General features: G+C 36.5%; 1 protein-coding gene across 3 annotated transcripts in view; it reads left to right on the forward strand.

Moving 5' to 3' along the window:
- Nucleotides 1–573: 573 nt before the first annotated feature.
- Nucleotides 574–16041, forward strand: part of LOC106662078 (tyrosine-protein kinase transmembrane receptor Ror-like) — a 53460-nt gene continuing 37992 nt past the window's right edge. For 2 of the 3 annotated variants that reach the window (XM_024224787.1, XM_024224788.1), the window contains exon 1: nucleotides 574–697. In XM_024224787.1, the coding sequence (XP_024080555.1) occupies nucleotides 625–697 (73 nt within the window). In that variant the 5' untranslated portion in view covers nucleotides 574–624. The remainder of the gene's footprint in view (nucleotides 698–16041) is intronic. The other variant, XM_014385886.2, reaches the window with a different exon arrangement.

The raw sequence follows: 16041 nt of genomic DNA on the forward strand, positions 1-16041 counted from the left end.
AAGTCTAGGAATAGAGGCAACACGTACTCAAGTGGGGGGAGGTCATCCATCATTCACGGCACGGCAGAAATCAAAATACTAAAGGCAACACGCTAGTCAACAAAATCGAAGTAGCGACACTTTCTTATGTTAATGATAACTAGGAACAATACTTTTTTTTCTCAGAGGGAATGGGAACGAATGGAGAACAGAGATAGACTACACCGTAATTTCAGCCAGTTGGACAAGAATGTCTTCTGAAATTTTTAAATTAATTCGATATTTTAACTGTCTTATCGTTTATAGAAAAGATACTGAAAGTCCATCAATGAGAAGAAAAAATCAAAATATATAACTAATTCCAATGATCTCAAGTTATTCCATATCATGCTTCCCCTTTTTATAAAACCTCGAAGAAATTATGTTATATTTCATCATTGATATCGCACTTAATATTGAAGTGATGCGAATCTTCTTGGAAGGGGGAAGTAAACAAAACGGGGTTGAATCAATGGGTAGTCGTGCGACGGGGGTGAGGTTGACGGTGGGCGGCGTCGGGGGTTGTTCGAGTTCGGGCATCGGGCTTCAGTCTCAGTGTGTGTCAGACCTTTGTACATCCTCCATCGTACTGCAACAACATGTGACATGCGTCCATCGTTCTTCATCCAATTCGTGTTCGCTGCGAGTCTCGCCTTTCCCGACAATGCAAACCGACCGAGTAAGATTTCCACTTATTTTTGCACCCCTTGTTGATTGATATGCTGTATAGTCGTTATGATCCAATTTACAACAGTGTACGATTCCAAGACGCAAGTTTATAACTTGCCAGTAGTTAAATTTTAAATTAAATTGTATTTTTTAATTGTTACTGTCGATTAGATATATCTATGAGCTAGACCACCTATCATTTTTCAAAACCAAATATGTTTAATGCTAAAATCAGGAGGAGAAAAAGAAAGCTTGTTCAGGTTGAAAGTAAATGGTTAAAACCAAGGTTAAAAAACCTGAAAATTGTTATTTTATTAACATCATGCACAATAAATTTGAACTTTCAGTTTCCAACAAATCAATGGATGGTTGACGATAGATCAAATCTGTCAATATCAGATTGACAGATATCCTCTGCTGTTCGCTCGCTGTATCGTCTGCTTTCACACCCTTGATTTTAATTTTAGGCCGTTTCTTCTTTTTCCCAGCGACAAACTACGGAGAAATTAATAAACTCTTTGTTTTCATTTTGCCAAAATTTTATGAAAGTAGCGTTTTGTTACCGGTTAGTTACTTCCCGCAAAAATCGTCTCGATGTAATTTCAACTGCTTGGACAGGACAAAAGGTCTTTTCAGACAATACATGTTACCAAACACAACGGCCTGCAAGTCTCATGCTGTTGAATATGTAGTTGAATACGAATTCTATTGTGGTTGGCACCTCGTCCGTACATGCATATTTTAATTGGCCAAATACGGCGCTACTGAGTTAAAACTTAATGGTTTCGAGCTTAACTGGCAATATTTTATCGTTGAACTTAAAAAAAGAGCTGGTATTGTAAGCTTAGACTTTCCTTTTTTCCATTTTAATTTATTATTATTTTATTATAAAATTGAGGTAGCCGGACTTCATATCCATATCAAATTGCCATTATTTATAAAATAAAATATGTAGCTTTAGTTAAATAATAAACCAAATTTATTTAGAAATCGTGAGATGCGGTCTGGTATGATGTAGGTTTCAGAAAAACATTTTCTTTATCGTGCCAACGTTTCGATCTTTATTGAGATCATCTTCAGGGCCTGGGATTTACAAACATTGTTTACATATTACAATCCCAGGCCCTGAAGATGATCTCAATAAAGATTGAAACGTTGGCACGATAAAGAAAATGTTTTTCTGAAACCTTCATCACACAGACCGCATCTCACGATTTCTAAATAAATATCGATTAACGGTCACTAATCGCCACAAATAAACCAAATTTTGATGTGGTAAGATTAATGAAGCATAATGTAAATGAAAATTGGGAAAATACTGGGTATAGACTCCTGCCAAATTACTTCTTGGTCCCTGGTCTACAGATAGTCGAGAAGGGAAAACGCCATTCTTATTAGATTACGCATAGGTCATATCAGGCTTACACCTGCTGGTGGAAAAGATACCGCGTCGATTACGCGGATATGATTATCCTACCCAAAGAAACGTCGAGTACTGCGAGATGAAATTGTCTGGAGAGTGAAAGTAATTTATTAGCGAGAATGGAGCGGGTTGAACCCAGCCCCGAGGAATATCGACCAGATAAAATGGTGATGTATGCATATGTATTGTGTGTTTTGTATCTGTTATGTAGTTGACAACCTGAGGAACAAACGAGAGGGTTGCATTTTAGGATATCCACGTGTCTATGTTAAAGCATAGAGTCAGATCGAGACGCTCAAATGGCTGCAGGTTGAAAAATACGCCTGAATGAGAAGTACAAACATTATATAAAACTAATTATTCAGAAATGGTGAGATGCGGTCTGGTGTGATATACGTTTCAGAAAAACATTTTCTTTATCGTGCCAACGTTTCGATCTTTATTGAGAACATCTTCAGGGCTCAAAGTGTTTGTCTTCTGTGTAATTGTGCCATTCTTGCGTGTCGTGTTGAGAGTGACCAAGGGCACAAGAATGGCACAATTACACAGAAGACAAACACTTTGAGCCCTGAAGATGATCTCAATAAAGATCGAAACGTTGGCACGATAAAGAAAATGTTTTTCTGAAACCTACATCAAACCAGACCGCATCTCACGATTTCTGAATAATTATCGATTAACGGTCACTAATCACCATACATTATATAAAACATTTTAGTATTCAGAAAAGACTGAAATAAAGATTTATCGAGAACGAGAAAACTTTTAAAAGTCTTGAAGTTCTAGATATGTAATAATTAATTTAATTATGATTTTTGTACAACAAAATACATTGTAGATGTCATCAACTGAACAAAAATTGAAGAACTTAATGCGAAATTCCGAAACACATGAGAAACCAAAAAGAGAATATAAAATAAAAATATCGTAACATGCAGGTAGAGTATAGTTCATTTTAAATAAGACCAATGTAATATAGTCATAGACATTTAGTTGAAGGCACAAAGCGCAGCTGTCTTTCGAACTTCAATTTAGCCAGAATGCATATGGTGATGTTGTGATAATTATGCTGTTAATAAATATTTTATTATTAAATAAGATCATCGTGCCACTTTCTTTTTAGTCTTGTTGAGGTCATAGCTTTTACGGGCAGTTGGACAATTTCTACTTTGTGGTGAGAGTGTTGTCTGAAGACAGTAATTTATTAGCGTGAATTGGAGGTTTTAGACCCGCCCCGAGGAATGTCAAATACTCTGTGGGATACAGTGAACGTGACTAGAATTGTCTCATTACTGGATAGTAGATAGTAGATTATGGATATTGGCCTCATCCAAATATCCAGGACCACGCGCCCGACGTACCCATCCGGTTATCCCCGCAGGATGACCCTGGCATGTTTCGGAGGCGATGTCTTCGGCGCCCCGTTTCGGATATATAAGTGATCATATGTATTAATGGCAAATAATACATCATCATAGGCGATTTTTTATTTTGCGCAAAAAACCATTACTGGTAGGAACATTAGCATTCTAAAATTCATCAAATTAAATATCATGATATAATTATAAAAATTTAACAGCTATTTATTGTGATATTCCTCGGTGTTTTCGGCGAGATGATCTTGAAATTTAGTCGTTGCATGTTTGTTTATTGTATATATTAAATTTATCAAAAGTAAATTATGTAAAAATATTTAATTATGCAGATGATAGTTGTATCATTTTCTCAAGTGATAATTTAATTAATTCAACTAAAACTATAAATAATGATTAATTTTTGGTTGAACTCAAACTTTCTACTTTTAAACAGAAAAAATGTAATGTAATGCACTTTTCGTTAAATAAGAAAATAAATACTAATAATTTAAAATTTTCTTTTCATGCTTGTGATGATAATGAGTGTCCTTCCTTGCCCATCCATTTTGCTTACAATGTTAGATATCTTCGTGTCACATTGGACTCAAATTTGAGATTTAATTTACATATTGATTCTTTGGCTTCCGGTCTAAGATTTTTTATAAATTTAGAATTTTATGCAACTTCATGAAAATTGAAGTCTTAATTTGGTTGTTGTTTTTTCACACTAACGTTTATTCTGTACTATGTTTATTTATTTGTTTGTTTTGCATTATGCTTTTGTAAAGATATATTCTGTTTATTTCTCTGAGGGTTTCCAAAAACTCCTGCTGTCTAGTACAAGCTTTGCTTTTTGACATCATACCAAAATATTTTTTGTGGCAAATTTATATGTAATGTACATTCTTGCAAATAAAGATGTATCAATATTATTAATATATATGTAAAAGATTTAGCGAAGCTTAGCACAAAGGTTAAGGTCGTAATAAAATTTAATTTAATAAAGTTTACCATGTTTAGAAGTTGAAAACAAAGGAGAAAATTATTTCCTCGATGTTTTATTTACCAGTGTTTCTTTGTTAAAATTACGTGATGGCGTGAGAAGAAATCCCAATGGTCAAATCAGCGTACAACTGCGGACCAGAGATCCGTGGTCACTCTCAGGAATAAAAATGTATTGTAAAGGATATTTCCTGTATTTCTTTACTATAAGTGGGCTTGTGTATGAAATTTCTTATCTGTCAACCGTTTGAGTGAAAATACCAACAAACAACTAGGAGCTAATATATTATATACGACACCACAACAAGCTCCACACTTTATGCCCTGAAGATGACCGGAATAAAAGTCGAAACGTGAGCAAAAAAATGAAAAAGGTGTTTTTATAAACTATCTCATTCTTGATCGCTACTCACGACTTCAAGAAAATATCACTCCACACATCAAACAATTCTATAGTCTAAATATCCAACAATTTATCTCTTTTTCCCTTAAAATCCTGTCTATAATAATCCTGAAAATCTAACCAGGCCCGAATGACAAACCATTACATTTTTCCCATCCTTGTTCCCTTTCACCTCAAAGAAGCCTCCTCAGAAAAATGAATTTCTATCCCTAACTCCTTTCCCACTAGTTCAAAATCAAGCATAATAAAAAAAAAATTAATATCTCACTAACACTCTCAACACGACACACAACAGTGAAACATCTACACAGAAAACACACAATTTGAGTGAATACAAATACTTTGATTAAACCTAAAATTTCTATATTGTGTACAACATTGTATTGTGTAGTATATCTTAAATGTATTTATATAATTTAAACAATGTTAATAAATCCCAGACTCTGAAGATGATCTCAATAAAGATCGAAACGTAGCACGATAACAAAAACATTAATCTCACTAACACTCTCAACACGACACATCTGCACAGAAAAATGCAAGAAAATCTTTGAATTTTTGAATGAGTACAAATATTGTGAATAAATCTAAAAAATTTATATTGCATATCATTGTAAAAATTCGTTTTTACATCTTACATGTATTTGTATAATCCAAACAGCGTTTGTAAATCCCAGGCCCTGAAGATGATTTAAATAAAGATTGAAACGTTGGCACAATAAAGAAAATGTTTTTATAAGCCTACATCACACAAGACTGCAAATAATCATATGTAATACATAGAATAATATGGTTCATTTAAAAATAAATATCGCTGTGTTACGTTAAAAAAATAATCATAAATATAAATAAGGCCGAGGGAATATAATTCTAACGAAATAAAAATACAATATCTTTTTTTTTGGGGGGGAGACAATAAATAATGATATTTTGTTCTTTCAAACATACCAGCTGCCGGCATACATGCCCGACCCATTTTAGAGCCTCCTGCAGAGTTTGCGGCTCTGTTTTCCATACAAAGTCGCGTCAGGTGGTGCCTTTTGGCGTTTAAAAAAATTACACATTGAGGACGATGGGAACATGAAGAGTGAAGTTTAATAATATTCGTTGTACGGTACACCCTTCATCCATCTTACCCGTCGTTTCGAAACTCTTCCGTCCCACCCTCTCGACCCGTTCTATCCACTTTATCGCTAGAAACTTCAAGTAATAAAATTGTAAATTCTACTTGTTGAAACGTAATATTTCTCTGTCAACGTTTTCCAGAACGGGGGTCGGCACCCTATTATCGGATAAGATGAGGATATCGAGTAGGTAATTGTAGTCGTGGGGCGTAGAAGGGTGAGGGATACTGTTGCTTTTACCATGCAGTTAATGACACGAATTTACATTATGTTAAAAATACACCTCTTACTTTTCCCATGCACACCATCCGATCCTTTATTTTTCGAGTGATATTTTTGCTAGATATTTATATATAGAACAAAGTAAAAATACACACTACGGCTCCAATCGTAACAATCGAAGGGAAACAAATAAAGCCAAGTGAAATGTTAAATACCTTGGAGTAGAACTGGGACACAAACTCAACCAATCCCATCACGTCACCAAATTAAAAGAAATGACCAGATGAGCATTCTCGAAACTGGGCAGGATCGCCAAATCTACTTGGGGCCTTAATCCAAAAGCCTTTCGACAGTATATAAGAGTGTGTACACACCAGTAAAACTATACGGAGTTTCAGCTTGGGGACAGATGTTCCCATCTTTACTCATGGGTGTTGAGACCCATGAGGATCTTTAACGTCCTGTCTTATCCCCGGGGGGACTTCTCAGACGCCCAGTGTTCTCAAATAGAATACCAGGAAGATATTTCATGTCATTGTGACTTCATTTATGACTTGTCACCTTCCTTGGTAGCGAGGTGGTGCAATGCTAACAAGTTCAGAAGTGCCCTAAAAGGGCACATCCATACATGTGCCTGGAAAAAGGCAGTTTTGTGATTTCCGGCACGGCCTTTCACCTCGGAGAGAGAAGGCACTCTATTTCCAGCTCCGGTTGTCCGGTACCCTCCAGCTAAGGTACAATTTGTTTACAAACCACGACCACCACGAGTCCAACCTCATTTAGTAGAGCCGCTTGGATACTCTACTCCCGTGGTTCAGTATTATTTTTAAGGTGTGACTGATCGCCCACCCGGGAGTTCGTACGAACCTCCTGCTGATGCACCCGTTGCCTGAGGGATGCGGGTTCAGTAACCCAGGAAGCCTCTGCCAACGCAGAGGGGGGTAAGGAAAGGAAAGGAAGGGTATAGGAAGGTAAGGAGGGAAATTTGCCTCCATCATTGGTTACCCCCAGACACCAGGGTTGATGGTCGGACTTTGCCTGGGCGCACAAGGAAGGCGTCCCTATGGGTAGAACAGCTTTGGAACAAGGACAACGAATAGCGCTTTTAACAACAACAAAAGCTTATAAAACTACTCCCTCACATGCGCTGCAATTCCTAGCTCCGCCAATAGACCTCCTCATACATGGACAAATTGCGCTCAGAAAGCTTAAGGAAGAAAAGCGATAAACCTACCGAACTAATCCATCGGACGTAAAATCTTCGCCAAATGCCAAGAAAACAACGCCTTTCATCGACAAATGGATAGAGAATATTTGGCAAGCAAGATGGGACAATAGTATCAAGGGTAGATTAACCCAAGAATTTTTCCCCAGTATTAGTTCCCGGAAAAGCGCGTTTCAACCTGATTTCTGAATTAGCCAGGTAATAACGGACATTGAAACCCTATTTCATCAAGAAACTTGATTAGTAGGCCCGGTTTCAGTGGTTGAAGCTGTTCTATGGTCACATTGTACATCCCAAAGCACTTTCTCCTGCGCGCAAGTGTAGATGTTTTGGTATCTCCTCTCCCTCTTTGCAAAATCTGCATGTGCAGTCTTGGATTATTCCAATCTTCTTTAAGAGTCCATAGCTTGCAATGTCCTGTTAAGAATCCTATTAGGATTCGCAGTTTAATCCTGCTTCCTTTGACACATTCTTTAATTTCTTTTCTTCTGAAATTTGTTGTCCTGAGATATTCATTGATAGTTCGGGTTCCTATGCCACAGAAGGGTTCGGGTCCTGTCAGAGGTGTAGCAGCTCCTTTCCTTGGAAGGGTGTCCGCTTTCTCGTTGCCTTCTACTCCCATATGTCCCATCAGCAGAGGCTGACCTTGTTCTTGGTTTTGCAGTTCAGCACCATCCTTAACCTAGTGATATTTGAGCTTAGTGCTTTGATGGCTGCTTGGCTATCTGATATGATAGGTATGTTCTTGTTTTCGTACCCCTTATTCAGGTTGAGTTGAGTTGCGATCGCACTCAATTGCGTAAATCTCAGCTTGGAAGATATTGGTGTATTTTTCCATGGGCTCCGAATATTTGGTTCCAGGGTCGAATACTCCTGCCTTCTTATGTTCTAGATCCATCTGCGTACCAAAGGACCTCTCGTTCCCATTCTTTTTTGTACCTAGATTTATTTGGAAGTTTTGATTAAATTCAAACATCCTGTTCATGTCATCTCTTGGAGCCAAAAGTATCGGATTGTCTTTCATCATTTTGTTGCTTTCTCTCCATTTTGGTTTTATTCCTGCTAGAGGTTTCTCTTTGATAATACGAATGATGGTTTTCTCTGCTGTCCTCGTTGCTATCTCTCCATTTTAGTTTTATTCCTGCTGGAGGTTTCTCTTTGATAATACTAATGATGGTTTTCTCTGCTGTCCTCGTTGCTATCTCTCCATTTTAGTTTTATTCCTGCTGGAGGTTTCTCTTTGATAATACTAATGATGGTTTTCTCTGCTGTCCTCGTTGCTTTTTAATCATTTTTTTTAATCCTAATATTTTTTCTATACCAACAGTGGGACGTGTTCTCATTGCTCCCGTTATGTAGATGCATACAGGTCTCTGTATTTTTGTGAGTTCTTTTCTTTTAATTACTTGTTCTGTTTTGTCAGCCCAGGCTACAGCTCCGTATATAAGTATGGGTCTTACTATCATGGTGTACATCCAAAGCAAGGTTTCCGGTCTAAATCCCCAGTTCCATCCTGCTATTCTTCTGCACACCATCAAAGCTCGCGTCGCCTTCGTGATGGTAGAGCCGATGTCTTTCTTAAATATCATAATATTTATCTAACTTATTTATTTTATTTATTATTCGTTAATTTATTTATTGTATTGTATTATTTATTCGTCTTCCTAGTTTTAATTTCAACTCAAATAGGTGGTCAATTTCGGGCTGTTTATTCTATTGAACTAACTTGTAAAATTTATCATATGGGTAAACCAAAGTGTTAAGAAGTAAAAAGCAAAGGGAACCCCTTTTTTGAATAGGTAATTTTAAAAAAACTTTCCTTCCCCTGTCTCACCTTCCACCAACGTAAGGCTAGGAGAAGACGTTAAAGTAAATTTAAACTTCCTTAATTATTTAATGATTTCATGGTAGTGGTCCTCCGGTATGGGGTCTCCCTGTGGTACGGAGAGGTGGTGGATGGGTTAAAAAAAATTAAAAATTGTGTCGAAGATTAACTTGATCGTCTTAACTGTTATGGTAAGGCTCCATTTTCGCTTAATCGCTGCCATTAAGACCATTTTTTTATTAATCGTTTGTACATGATTATAAATGCTAGTCTTCCTCGTCGCTTCACATTATAAAGTATTTCCATTTCGTTCTACGTTCATTCGATACCCATCGATCGTAATCTCGTTAAAATGTAAATATGAATATCCGACTATATTGAAAAGGGCCCGGAGGTGGTTCTAGGGCAAACAAGAGTTACGTTTTAGACGAATCCACGCCCTTTTCTCTTTGCGCCGGTAGGAAACGAATCATTCCACGTCAAAACCAATTACTTGTTCAAAGGAGTTCTAACCAGAGGGAGGAATAATCGATATGTCAAGATATGAGTCTGCCTCCATGAGGTGTGAACGCCAATCACTTTTGTGTTGCCCCGGAGATCGTTAGCTACAAATTAAAAATACAGTAAATACTTTTGCGCGTTTCTGAGTGTACGTGTATATGTGTCTATCAAAATTTTTATTTAATTTAATTGCTTAATTGTGCTAAACATATAAAAAAAATTTCATCAGCAGTGTAGGAAAAATTTAATTTAAATACAATCAAATTAATAAATTTGAATTTTTTGAATATTTAATTTTACTGAAAAAACCAAACAAATTAAATTATTTTACATTATTTAACCTACTTACACTCTTTTATGATTATTTTAATTACCAAATAAACTTAAAAAGAAATAATTAGATTTAAAAAATACATTATTTTGGGTAAAAATTGAAAAATAGCAAAAAGGAGGGAAAATTCGAAAGGTTGTAGGTTGGGATGAGCAGTTGGCATCCGGGTGGATCGAAGTCACGAGAGCAGAGGCGTATTTAGCTGAAGGTCGTGGGTTCGAATCCCGCTCGTGGCACTGGCTTTTTCATTTCTATCAAAACCTTGATAAAAAAGAAGTAATTTGGTCAATCGGACCACGAAATCTAATGGATTAGAAACAAAGTTGGAAATCTCTCTTGTTCTTATAACACGCTTTAAATCAACTGACCTAACTTCCAGCTCAGCAGTTTGTAGGAGAGTTTTATTGTCAACGTCCGAGCTCGTCCCAAAAGTTCACACTGTGATTGAAATCAGGGATACAAGTCGGCCAACTTAGAGTGAAAATATTGATGAAAGTGCTGCTAACACTGGCCGCGACTGTTGGTCTTGCATTATCTCGTATAGAAGAGAAATTCATTGCCGATAACAGGAGCAAATGGCACCACATTCCTCTAGAATGTCTGTCACGTATTCTGCATTAAATGACAACCTGTTAAAAACGAGCAACTCTGTTTTTGCCGCCAAAGAAATTTTACTACATGCCAGAACTTAACAACCTCCAAACTTTTTCCGGCAATATTGTTTTGGTTGTAGTGCTCTGAAGCTGCTCGATAGCCCCAAATTCGTCCGTCTGGTGAATGGACAGAAAACCAGAAAATCAGTTTCTGCCAATATTGGTATTTTCTTGTACTAAGCTGTCCCAACGCTAGTCTCTGGTAAGCCCGTCGAGGGTCTTCTTGGATGTAGGCTTAATTTTGTTGCTCGAAGTCTTTGAGAATTGAGCAAAAGTGTAAAAGCGATTTCTCAGAATGTGCATTATGCTAAATCCTTCGTCTGATCCCCTGGCTCTGAGGCTTCCCGATCCTGATCTCCAAGTACACCTTGCAGCATCCTCAATCGGGGTGATCCTTTCCTTTCGTCTCACAATCAGACTCAGAAGGCCATCTTCGGTCGTGCACTTGATTCGCAATAGCTTTTCGGACGACTCGCTCCATTGCCGCTGTCAACCCTCTCTTACTTTTTTCAGTATTGGATTTGGATCTAGGTATGGTCTTGAAGAAGAAAGTAAATTCAGCTGTTACTACCAAGGGTGGAGGCCAAGGGCCATGATGATGACCTTAAAATAGGTCGAAAGTTTGGCAGTTTTATCTGAATTTGTTTTCTTCTTCAAAGCCGTGATCAATAGTGTTCGAGAACGCTTTTTATAGCATTCTTTATTGCTCACATAGAGTCACTGGGCCGGATCGCAGTACTTCGTTCTTAATGACAAAACGTCCGCATTCGCTACCTTGTCTGCGCGTTCATTGCCCTCCAGCTGCAGGTTTCTGGATACCCAGAGGTTTTTTCTAGATACCCCCAACTCAAAATACCTTTCAAACAAGAGAACAAGAGGGTCCAATGAGAATCTGTCCTCCATTGCTGATACCTCGCTCAGGGGGGTACAGACGAGGTAGGCAGATCCTCCATCACTTCGAAACACTCCGACCCCTTGCCAGATCGCATAAAGTTGTGTACATGCTGCAGCACAGCAAAAGGAAAATACTCCTTTAAGCACGGCGCATGTTACTAATTATAACTACAATCATTATTAAAGTAGTAAAACAAAAAACTATTTTTTGTAGATCAGTGCGGAATGGACGAATTGTTAATGTTGTGTATATATTAACCATAATACATTTATGATTATTTAGAGGTCGTGAGATGCGGTCTCGTCTGTCGTAGGTTTAGAAAAGCATTTTTTATCGTGCCAACGTTTCGAGCTTTATTGAAATCATCTTCAGGCTTCAAAGTGTTTGTTTTCTGTGTAGATGCCATTACTGTGTGTCGTGTTGAGGGTGAAATAAATTTATATTTGAAAAAGTCTCACCAGTTTTTACGGACAGATGTTTCCTTATTTCTAGATGGTGAAACTAGAGTTTAGAATTGTCTTTTATGATACAAGATACGAAAAAAAAAAAACAAGATTACTTGGGAAAACACAAGAGCGACGGTATTATCGCGCGATGTGAGCATGATGGAACGATGATCCTGGAAGAGTGTGGGCACGAGGGTATGACCAAATCTTTAAAAACCTCTTCCGGCGGGGAGTTATATGTCGAGGAGAAAACGCGTAACTTGTTTACGGTCCCTGAGGGAGTACTTGGGAAATGGAGCTCAAGCCTCCCTTGTTTACTAACTCAAGTTCGAGCACACGGGCCCAAGAATTCCTTTACCTTTATACCATTGTGCATAACTTTGGTTTCTTCAAAGACATAAGGAAAAACGAGATCTTTATCCTCATTGAGGAGATATAAAAAAGTTTTATTTTAACAACCCTTAATTTTTTATCTGCAATTTGGTTTCAGGATTTTTTTCCTTGTTCGATCATTTTACTTATTCAACATTAATTAATTTAAAATGAATCCACCCAGCTGACTTCACGTGATTAATCATATCCTTCTATTCAGTAAAATTCGGTTTTTTATCCGTTTCATCAAAAATTGTCCACCTTCAACAAAAGATTCCATTCGATTAAAAAACATAATATCGCGTGTATAGGTCCCGTTCTTCTTGCACGCGATTTAGTCAACTAAGTTACAATCGTTACACATCATTAAAGTCAAACAAGTTTCTTATTATTTTACGTCAATATATTTTATTGTATCACATCATTCATGACTTTGTTTGCGCACTTTAGCTGAGATAGGTATTGCCGTACTAGCAGAATCGCAAGTTATCATTCATAGATTGAATTTTTTTATTAGATTGGGGGATTGATAAAGAATTATAAAAATCTTTTCCTCCGCTGCAACCTATTGTTGAACCCCTATAAATAATAGCCATACCTTGCCAAAAAGTGCACTTTTTTCTATAATAATAAGCACTTTGCTCGGTCTTCGCGCACCTCTTTTGATGTCTTTTGATACCACGTGGCTGTACGGGTTAATGCTTCGCATATGCCGATTTCTCTGGCGGATCTCCTGACATGTTTATGTCTCTGTTCTGCCCATATTCTTTATATGATAGTTAAGAGGGCAGGTATAGTGAATTTTCCTCAAATTCTGCCTGCTGTGAGCTGGAACCTTCTCCTTCCTTTTTGTGAGGTTTATTAATCTATAATTCACTAGTTTTCGTGGTCCGCTTGAACACTTAATATCTTTCAATTAATTAAGGTTTTTAGTTGAGATAAGAAAGTCAGTGTCACGAGCGGGATTCGAACCCTCGATCTTCGGCTTGATACGCCGCTGCTCTACCACTTGAGCTATCGTGACCTCGATCCACTCGGACACTTCCCATCTCAACCCCACCTTTTGAATTTTCCCACCTTTTTGCAATTTTTCAAATATCATGTAATCTTTGATTCTCGGCAACAAATGAAATGGCCGCGCAGAGCTTTAGTGAAGGTATTCTTCATTTTACCTTATTAAATTCACTAGTTTTCGTGACCAATTAATATCTTCCAATTAATTAAGGTTTTTAATTGAGATAAGGCTCAATAGCTCAAGTGGTAGAGCAGCGGCGTATCTAGCCGAAAATCGTGGGTTCGAATCCCGCTCGTGACACTGACTTTCTTATCTCAACTAAAAACCTTAATCTATAATTATAAACATTAATCTATGATTTATAAGCATTTAATTTTTTTAAATTTCCACTGTGAAATTATTATACAATAACCCATATATGTTTAGCCGTCTTAATAGACTATATTAATTATTTCAATTAATTATTCTTTTTATTTAAGGTCTTGATTGAGATGAAAAAGTTAGTATCACGTGTGGGACACTAACTTTTTCATTTCAATCAAGACCTGAGATAAAAAGAATAATTAATAGAAATTATTGTATAAAGAAATAACAATTTGCTGTTTTAGTTCGATTTCTTACAATTATCAATAATTATGTATAATTACATAATGTACAATTATCATGACAGTGGTAGGCCTTAAATCTTTGGTATGAATACATACAGTTTACCCTTGTCACGTGTATACTGCGACTACATACCTGACACAATATTACAGGAATGCATTGTGTACAGGGTGTTCGGCTACTCGTGTTACAAACTTCGCAAGTAGATTCTACATTCAAAATGGAACCAAAAATTCCTAATTAACTTTGGTCCGAATCTGAACAGTTTCGGTGTTATTCTAATTTTTCCGATTTTTTAAGATTTCACGACCTTACTTCAAATAAACAATGATAACTCCAAAACTAAAAGGTTTTGGGCAAATCCGTTGATACCATTGAAAACTACCTTAAGTTTAAAATTAGATGTGATCAATACCAAACTTGTAATCATTCGTGAAATTAGCGTTTTAGCAGCGAGAACTTTGAAAAAAAATAATTTCAAAGTTGACAAACTTACTATGGTGATTTTAATCTACTATTTCTAAACGTAAAAACCAGAAAATTTCAGAAAACGTACTCCATTTAATATCCTTTTTACTGGCGTAATTTCTTTTTCAATTACTTTTTTCAAAGGTGAAGAAATTGATGGAGGAAAGAAAAAAAAACCGTGGCTGGTAGATTGGTACGGTGTTCTTCATCTCTGAAAAAAAGTAGTTAAAAAAGTAATTTAAGTTAAAAAGTAATTACTCCACTAAAAAGGATATTAAATGGAGTACGTTTTCTGAAATTTGCTGATCTCTAGGTTTGGAAATAGTAGTTTAGAATAACCATAGTAAGTTTTCAACTTTGAAAAAAAATTTCGTTTATTTCACGAACGTTTACAAGTTTAGTATTGATTACATCTTCCAGGAAATTTAACGTACGTTGACTGGTATCAACGGATTTTGTCCAAAACGTTTTAATTTTGTAGTTATCATTGTTTATTGAAAGCAAGGTGGTTAAATCTAAAAAAAAAAATAGAAAAAAGTGGAATAACTCTGAAATTGTTGAGATTCAAACCATAGTTAAGTAGGACTTTTTGGTTCCATTTTGAATGTAGAATCTACTGGCAAAGTTTGTTACACGATTAGCCGAACACCCTGTAGTTGTTTAACTAATATGCCCTTTTTTACAGTGGTTTTTATTGTGTTTGAACATCTTCAATTTTTTCAAAAATTTTAATTATTATGTAAACTGTCATCATAATTTAAATTTTGAATGAGTTTTATAAGAGCATCGCAACTTTTCTCAATTTGCAAGATTTGTGCAACCCTAATTTGATCTCAATTTGATCATAATAATTAAAGCGTAAATCATTGAATGTTTTAATGGAGTGATTGAGATAAAAAAAAAGAAAAAAGATTCAAGAAATAGACTTTTTTTCTTATATCAATATAAGCGTGATGGCCAACGCTGGGAAACACAACCTTAGGAGTAAGAAGCTCCAATTAAGCTTCTGAAATTTAGAAAAATTAAATGATTTTTTTTAATTATGCCAGAAAATAAATACCAATCAACTTTGTACAAAAAGGCAAGTTTGAGAATGTTGTGTGAAGAGAGTGGTAGGAGTTACAAGGCGTAACACACTCGGCATTCGTTTCCTCAGAACGATCCATCAGTGTCGAGTTCACCAGTACGGCAAATAATACCTCGAGAGTTATTTTATTTTCTTTCTCTTCTGGCGCTTTTAGAGCTCAAAATTGAATTAACAGACCTGAAACGAGACGTGACGCAAATCGAAATCATTATTGTAAATCTTGAACTGGCAACGTGAACATGTCTGTTTTACGTTCTTTCCCGGTAATAAATTTCCCTCGCGCTGTCACTTCGCGGTTTGGTAGAGGTCTTTTCATTAGTGGTTTAATCCCTCTTCACTGTAATAACGAACAGCCGTCGGATTATTGCGCTCATATTAAATGTCGTTATATTGCCGCCGTC

This window comes from Cimex lectularius, unplaced genomic scaffold, assembly GCF_000648675.2.
Source record: "Cimex lectularius strain Harlan isolate CLEC.00 unplaced genomic scaffold, Clec_2.1 scaffold22, whole genome shotgun sequence".
In the NCBI taxonomy this organism is placed as follows: domain Eukaryota; kingdom Metazoa; phylum Arthropoda; class Insecta; order Hemiptera; family Cimicidae; genus Cimex; species Cimex lectularius.